This window comes from Gorilla gorilla, chromosome 4 (genome assembly GCF_029281585.2).
Source record: "Gorilla gorilla gorilla isolate KB3781 chromosome 4, NHGRI_mGorGor1-v2.1_pri, whole genome shotgun sequence".
Lineage (NCBI taxonomy): Eukaryota > Metazoa > Chordata > Mammalia > Primates > Hominidae > Gorilla > Gorilla gorilla.
The window spans coordinates 53,270,847-53,278,755 of NC_073228.2; the positions used below are offsets into that span (position 1 = coordinate 53,270,847).

At 49.9% G+C, this 7,909-nt stretch overlaps 1 protein-coding gene across 1 annotated transcript; it reads right to left on the minus strand.

Moving 5' to 3' along the window:
- Positions 1 to 843: 843 nt before the first annotated feature.
- RPL19 (ribosomal protein L19) lies at positions 844 to 5,322 on the minus strand. The gene is made up of 6 exons (XM_031011215.3): positions 5,231 to 5,322; positions 4,259 to 4,365; positions 3,130 to 3,252; positions 2,460 to 2,580; positions 1,384 to 1,494; positions 844 to 1,046 (listed from the first exon to the last, which is right to left on the minus strand). The coding sequence occupies exons 1-6, from the start codon at positions 5,233 to 5,235 to the stop codon at positions 923 to 925; spliced, it is 591 nt and encodes a 196-aa protein (XP_030867075.1). The 5' UTR covers positions 5,236 to 5,322; the 3' UTR covers positions 844 to 922.
- Between the last annotated feature and the right edge of the window lie 2,587 nt (positions 5,323 to 7,909).

Below are 7,909 nucleotides of genomic sequence, written 5' to 3' on the forward strand. Positions count from 1 at the left end.
GCCTGACCAACATGGCGAAACCCCGTCTCTACTAAGAAATACAAAAATTAGCCAGGCATGGTGGTGGGTGCCTGTCATCCTAACTACTCAGGAGGCTGAGGCAGGGAGAGTTGCTTGAACCCAGGAGGCAGGGGTTGCCGACTGCACTCCAGCCTGGGTGACAGGGTGATTCTGTCTCAGTTTCAACTGTATCTCAATAAAGCTGTTTAGTGACAGCTTAGGTAGTAACCAGCAGTCCAAGCTCAGGTCCCATTTGTAACCCCCACTTGTCAGCTGAGAAGTATAAACACCCTAAGTATTTCCTATGGCTTTTGTAAAGACTGATTCCTTAACTGATGTCACAACTACTGGTCCCAACCAACATTCTGAGACCACTTCTTAGGTGTCACCCGTGCTTCGAAGGGCAGTTCTGAGGCACAGTTATTTTGGAGGCTTGCATAAAAGCCATTCCTTTTCTCCCTACATCCCACTAAAACAAGGTAAAAGACTTGGTGAGCAGGCCAAGTGTAGTGGCTCACGCCTGCAATCCCAGCATTTTGGGAGGCCGAGGCAGGTAGATCACTTGTGGTCAGGAGTTCGAGATAAACCTGGCCAACAGTGAAACCCAGTCTCTACTAAAAATACAAAAATTAGCCGGGCGTGGTGGCACGCACCTGTAATCCCAGCTACTCAGGAGGCTGAGGCAGGAGAACTGCTTGAACCTGGAGGTGGAGTTTGCGGTGAGCCAAGGCTGCACCATCGGACTCAAGCCTGGGCGACAGGGCAAGACTCATCTCAAAAAAAAAAAAAAAAAAAAAAAACCTCACTCAGTAACCGTAAACCTTGCAAGAAGCAGAGAGGAAGGCAGATTAAGGCTTGTTTTATTTTAATGGCTGATCTATGTAATCACAGAGGCCAGTATGTACAGACAAAGTGGGAGGTTTTATTTCTTGGTCTCTTCCTCCTTGGATAAAGTCTTGATGATCTCCTCCTTCTTGGCCTGGAGGCGCTCTTCACGGCGCTTGCGTGCTTCCTTGGTCTTAGACCTGCGGGCCTCAGCCTGGTCACTGGTCAGGGAAGAGAAAAGACGGGTCAGTTTGGGAAGAGATGAGATGCTGGGGAGACAGAAGCACATCCCCAGACCTCTCCCTTTGAGCCTAGTCAGCTTCTGGAATGAGTTGCTGGGCCCACCAAGGGCTCCTGCTTCAACTAACCTCTAGTCCCTACGAGACAGGAGGAGTGGGTGCGTACAGGACAGAGGAGTGGGTGCCTCTAAGGGAACAGCTGTATTCCTAAGACAGACTACGTGCAAGTCAAGACTTAGGCATTGGCACATTTTAAGTATCTAAGAACAACTCTCAAAGGTCTAAGAATGTTCCCCTAAGACTCTGAAAAGAAACTTACGCCAGGAGCTTCTTGCGGGCCTTGTCTGCCTTCAGCTTGTGGATGTGTTCCATGAGAATCCGCTTGTTTTTGAACACATTCCCCTTCACCTTCAGGTACAGGCTGTGATACCTGCAGGGTACACAGAGTGAAGAGATGCTGGTTGGTGATGGATCAGAGGCTGCCTTGTGAGTTGTTCCTCCACCCAAGGTCACTAAGCTTGTAGCTTCCTTTCTTTTCTCCTATTGCTGCATGAATTACTCCCTAAACCATGACTTTTTTGTGTGCAGTTCCTAGATAGAACTTGCCTGGCAAATAAACTGTTGGGCTATCCTGATGACATATGGGGAAAAAAAGAAAGACCAGAATAGAAAAACTTTCTTAGAAAGGCTCCCTACCCATGGCTGGGCGTGGTGGCTCAGGCCTGTAATCTGAGCACTTTGAGAGGCTGAGGTGGGCGGATCACTTGAGGCCAGGAGTTCGAGACCAGTCTGGCCAACGGTGAAACCACATCTCTACTAAAAATACAAAAATTAGCCAGGTGTGGTAGTACATGCCTGTAATCCCAGGTACTTGAGACGGTGAGGCAGGTGAAGTGCTTGAACCTCGAAAGCAGAGGTTGCAGTGAACCAAGATTGTGCCACTGCATTCCATCCTGGGTGACAGAGCGAGACTCTGTCTCCAAAAAAAAAAAGCTCCCTACCCAAGGCCAGTAAGACAGATCTCTGCGGGCCAGGCATGGTGGCTCATGCCTATAACCCCAGCACTTTGGGAGGCCAAGGCGGGTGGATCACAAGGCCAGGAGATCGAGACCATCCTGGCTAACACAGTGAAACCCCGTCTCTACTAAAAATGCAAAAAATTAGCCAGGTATGGTGGCACATGCCTGTAGTCCAAGCTACTCAAGAGGCTGAGGCAGGAGAATAACTTGAACCTGGGAGGTAGAGGTTGCAGTGAGCTGAGATCGCGCCACTGCACTCCAGCCTGGGTGACAGAGCAAGACTCCATCTCAAAAAAAAAAAAAAAAAAAAATGTCTGGGAAATGAACTAGCCATCAAAGCAGCAAATGGGTACTGGGCCCAAGAGGGTGTGCTTACATGTGGCGATCGATCTTCTTAGATTCACGGTATCTTCTGAGCAGCCGGCGCAAAATCCTCATTCTCCTCATCCATGTGACCTTCTCTGGCATTCGGGCATTGGCTGTACCCTTCCGCTTACCTGTGGAGAAGATGAGTTAGGAACGGGCCACTACCCAGGCCCACTGTGTATAAGTACACCAAGTGAATATAGTTTCAAGTCAGGGTCCTTAACTCATTTAATCCTCACAACCTCATTTTAAGTAGCATTACTTCCATTTTCCAGATGATGATCCCAACTACATAAGTTCTTTCGTTTACTCAATTTTAAAGGAAGCACAAATACAGCAACAATTCCCCATTCACTTCATGCAGAATGTGCGTGTAACAGGCAGTGCACCAAGGCAACACAGCACGTTGTAAGGAGCTTCCTTCGATCATTCTGAAACTAGAAAGTACAGAATCCTTGGCATAGTGTAGGTAGGGACTTAGTAAATGTGACCTCCTACCAGGGATACTCTCAATTCCAATACCAGCACCAACTTTCTGATTTGCACACAGGCAGAAAACACATCAAATATCAAGGAGTAAGAAACGGGCTCAAGATGAGACAGAGTGCTTACATCTTGAATATATTTCAGCATAGACGCCAGCACCTATCATTTCTTAAGGAGAAGATGACCACACTTACCTATGCCCATGTGCCTGCCCTTCCGGCGGGCCAAGGTGTTTTTCCGGCATCGAGCCCGGGAATGGACCGTCACAGGCTTGCGGATGATCAGCCCATCTTTGATGAGCTTCCGGATCTGCTGACCTGGGAAAGCATAATGCACCTGGTCAGTCAACTGGGGCCCAAGCACATCCCAGAGTCCGAATAGGCCAGGCCAGAGACACTGCTCACATTCTTGGCCCCACGGTCTCAAAAAGGATGGAAACACTGGAACTTATTTCTTGCCTTCGAAAACCCAAAAAACCTCTATCTTTTCTTTTTCCTTCACAAACACAGGTTGTGAGAAATACCCTTTGTCTTTGAGACAGCCTCCCTATGTTGCCCAGGCCGGTCTTGAATTTCTGGGCTCATGATCCTCCTGCCTCAGCTTACCAAGTAGCTGGGATTAAAGATGCCTGCCACCATGCCTGGCCATTTCTACATTTTAAATATATGAGAGCACACTCAAAAGAACAAGCCTGATACAATGACTCCTCCATTTTATAGACACTCTGAATGAACTTTCCTAGGTTTGTAACAAGTCAACACAGGCTAGGTGTGGTGGCTCACGTTGATAATCCCAGCACTCTGGGAGGCTGAGGTGGATGGATGACCTGAGGTCAGGAGTTTGAGACCAGCCTGACCAACATGATGAAACCCCATCTCTACTAAAGATACAAAAATTAGCTGGGTGTGGTGGCACGTGCCTTAGTCCCAGCTACTTGGGAGGCTGAGGAAGGAGAATCGCTTGAACCTGGGAGGCAGAGGTTGCGGTGAGCTGAGATCCTACCACTGCACTCCAGTCTGGGTGACAAAGTGAGACTCTGTCCCAAAAAAAATAAAATAAAATATAAAGAGTAAATCAGCTGGGCGTGGTGGTGCACACCTCTAATCCCAGCTACTCAGGAGGCTGAGGTGGGAGAATCACTTGAGCCTGGGAGCAGGGGTTGCAATGATCAGATGGCACCACTACACTCCAGCCTGGGCAACAGAGCAAGACTGTCTCAAAAAAAAAAAAAAAAAAAAAAAAGTCAACACAATTGTGTTATCATTAATCTGACGCAGGAGAAAAGAAGGAAGTAGGGTGAAGAGACAGATCCCAGGTACTCACGGGAGTTGGCATTGGCGATTTCATTGGTCTCATTGGGGTCTAACCAGACCTTCTTCTTGCCACAGCGGAGGACACTAGAGGCGAGCCTCTTCTGAAGCCTGAGCATACTAGACACACAGAAAACATGATTAGACTCTGAAAGCCAATCCTGGGCAAGAATGAACGTCCCCATCAAGACCTGCCCTTTGTGACCCACACCACAGCCGCGAAATAAGACTCTTCCCTAAATCATCTTTAAGGCTCTGGGCTATGCAGCTGGCCCCCTCGGGTTTAAGACTTCAAAACCCACGCTATGCCTTCACCTCTCGGAGCCTCATGTTCGCATTTCTCCTCTGGAAAGTCAAGCCAAGGACTTATTGGATTGAATAGGGGGCTTATGCCATTTCTGGTACTCAGCGTTTGAAGAATATTCGAGGTGAGTAGACCTGATTTCTAGTCTAGGAATGCAGGCAAGTTACTCTGTTTTCTGGGCTTATTTCCCTGTTTTATCACAGTAACAAGCCTCGTTCGGCTATTCGCAGAGATTTCCTTTATGAGAGGCCAAAGGAGTGAATGGAGTCAGGAGTTAGAGATCACCTCTCTCGGCAGTCGGAGGCCTGGGGCCTACGCTAGGCTTGCCCTACATCACGTGAAAGCAGAGATCGGCTCCGCTCCGGGTGTGCCAAGCAAGAAAGGGCCCACGGCTTGGTCTCGTTCGCTCCCTTGCTCTGCTCGCGTGGGTCGACCGGACACGTGTGCGGTGCGGCGCCAGCCGGGGCAGACTTTTCCTGGTCTCAGTTGCTGCGACGCTCCCCGCCCCCCCCCCCCACCCCGGAGGCCCGGGAAGAAAGTGCTCCGGCCTACCCCAAACCCCGGGACCGGCCGCTTTAGGGCGGCCTCCATTTCATCTCCCCTAACCCCAGCTGCGGTCCCAAGACCGACAGTCCCTTGCCGACACGCGTCAGCGCCTGATGGAGACCAGCTCCCCCTCACCTCATGGCTGCGGCCGCAACAGCGAAAGGAAAGAGCTTGCTCGGGCCAGGCTCCTCCCATTATCTGCGAGGGGGAGAGCCCAAACCCTGCTCCAATTTCGTCCGTATTCCTGTCCGGTTCTTTCATCTTCTACCACACTAAACTCACTCATAGCTTCCATATAGGCCTGAAATGATAAAAGTCTAATATCAGAAATCGGTTTTAAACTTAAAAACATAAAAAAGTACCCCTTCCGTAGGGAAAGTGGTATAGTCCAACTTCCTACTAGACATGCGCAGCAAGGGTACCCAATCACGTGGTTATCTGTAACCGGAAGTCAGCTGGATTGCGCAGGCGGAGTGAGAGAGGTTTTGCTAGAGTGGCCTGGTGTTTGCGGGCGTTCGGGGGGTTGTGGGTGGATCTTTTATTAGCTGAGAAAAAAATCAGTTAAAGAAGCGAGAGAGAATGACAACAGATATCAGACAAAGGCGAATTCTTATTCACTCTTGTAGTAGATTGAAAACCCCTGGAGTGCAGAATCGATCACTAAAAGATGTTAGTGTTTTTACACCACTGCGGGTCTTTAATTTCTTGGTACCTCAATTTCCTCCTCTGTAAAGTGGACCTAATCCCAATATTTCTGTCATCAGTTGTGGAAATTACGTGAGGTAACGTTTGCAATTAGCAAAGGAAGGCATTAAGACAGCAAGCTCTTGGAGGGCGGGAACTAGTCTCAGTCTCATTTGGCTCACAACTGGACTGCGGCAGGCATGGATCCGTGATCGAACACACCTGAGAAATACCGCACTGGCTGAATGGATGAATGATTGCAGAAAGTAAAATTAAAAAAAATAAAAAATTGGGTTGGGCTCGATGGCTCATGCCTGTAATCCCAGCACTTTGGGAGGCCAAGGCAGGTGGATCACTTGAGGTCAGGAGTTCGAGACCAGCCTGGCCAACATGGTGAAACCCTGTCTCCATTAAAAATACAAAAATTAGCCGGGTGTAGCGGCGCATGCTTGTAATTCCAGCTACTGGGGAGGCTGAGGCAGGAGAATCGCTTGAACCCAGGAGGCGGAGGTTGCAGTGAGCCGAGATTGCGCCATTGCACTCCAGCCTGGGCAACAGAGTGAGACTTCGTCTCAAAAAAAAAAAAAAAGCAGTCCTTTTCTTCTGATCTGGAACACCCAATGTAAAAATCCAAGAAGAACATTCTGGGGTTTAAGAAGTCTACATCTGAATTGAGGCTCCAACTCATGATTGGTTCCTGCTGATCACCCTATCCGTTTCATCTCAACTTTCCTGGCTGAGAAAGTAGAAGAGAGAGAAAGGGAAGCAACATTTATGCTACTTCCTCACAACAACACAGTTAGCGTTGCCCTCATTTTACAGCTAAGGTAACAGATTCAGAACACAGATATTTCTGATTGCAAAGCCCATACTTTTGCGGTTATGCCAGCCTTTCTTGTCTCCAAGGGGCAGGTGGAAACCCTGCTCAGGGTTGGAGCTCTCCTGGAACGTTTCTAATGGGCTTCATCTTCACTCACTGCTCCGCCTTCCCCAAGGTGTTGTGATCAGAGGAATGACAGACTGACCATTCACTTACTATTAGAGTTGGGTGAGGAGGAGGAGTCCCATAGTCTCCTGTCCTGCGGAACACAGCAAGGTGGTGGCCTTATTTTAAGGTCACTTGACCTGGAGAGGGTCTTCTCCATCTCTCCTTTCTGTGGAGCAGGAGAAGGGGTGGAGTAGGAAGGGAATGGGTCCTCCTGTCATGAGTGACCCCTTCATTGAAACTTACAGCTTCTCCAAACACCCCAGCAATTCATTTAATTCTCCCTCATCCTCCCAATAATACCAGGTGACACAGACTCCACAGTACCAGCAACCCCATTTTATAGGAGAGGAGGAAACTGATGCTCAGAGAGGTGATCTGTCCGGGGCTATACAACCAGAAACAGCCTGAGCCAAATTGGCGCCAGGGTCTATTGCCCAGAATCTCCTATTCCTCTTCTCTCCACCAGTCATGGTGGGTGGCATCCAGATCTTGGATGTTTCTCCCTAAATCAGGGGTAAAGGTGGCGCAATTCTAGGTCAAAGGTCATGAGATCTGATTTAGCAGCTTCTCCTCTCTCAGCTCCATATTTCTTCCTCTTTTCTCATCCAAGAGCAGGGACCTCACCCAGCCCCATTCCTGGCCTTTTGGAAGAGCAGGGGTTGGGGGGGCGGTGTATCCTAGTGACTGATTATGGCAGAACTCCTGGACCCCTGGGATTTATTTTGCTGTCGCTGTTGGACACCCTCCCCATCTCAGCCTCAGCCTCCCACCGGCAGCCCCAGAGCCATGTTGGAGGGAGAAGCTTTTCTGTTTGGTTTGAGGCAGCCTGGGCCCCACACTGGGGAGAAAGGAGTTAAAGCCAGGTTCCAGGATCACCGGGACCGGGAAGTTCCGGTGGCCCAAACAGGAGTGGGTTGGGGGGACCCGCAGGAAGAGAGGTTTGGGACAAAAGGGGGGCGGTGCCAGCCATGCCAATCCCCATCAGCCCTCGGCATCCACTGGTAGACCGCCCCCCCACCCCTCCCCCAAGTTCCACGCCTAGTTTCTCCCTTCCCGCCCCAGTGGGCCGCCTGCACCCCACGGCCAGTCAGAGGCCCACCTGCGGCCACCTAGAGCCGAGTGGGGTTTGCCTCCCTGCTGCC

Excerpts from the sequence above, each read along its gene's own strand:
- RPL19 (XM_031011215.3), bottom strand. Across the intron at positions 1,495-2,459 it reads AAGAAGATCGATCGCCACAT|GTATCACAGCCTGTACCTGA; the intron begins GTAAGCACACCC and ends TGTACCCTGCAG. Across the intron at positions 1,047-1,383 it reads GCCCGCAAGAAGCTCCTGGC|TGACCAGGCTGAGGCCCGCA; the intron begins GTAAGTTTCTTT and ends TTCCCTGACCAG.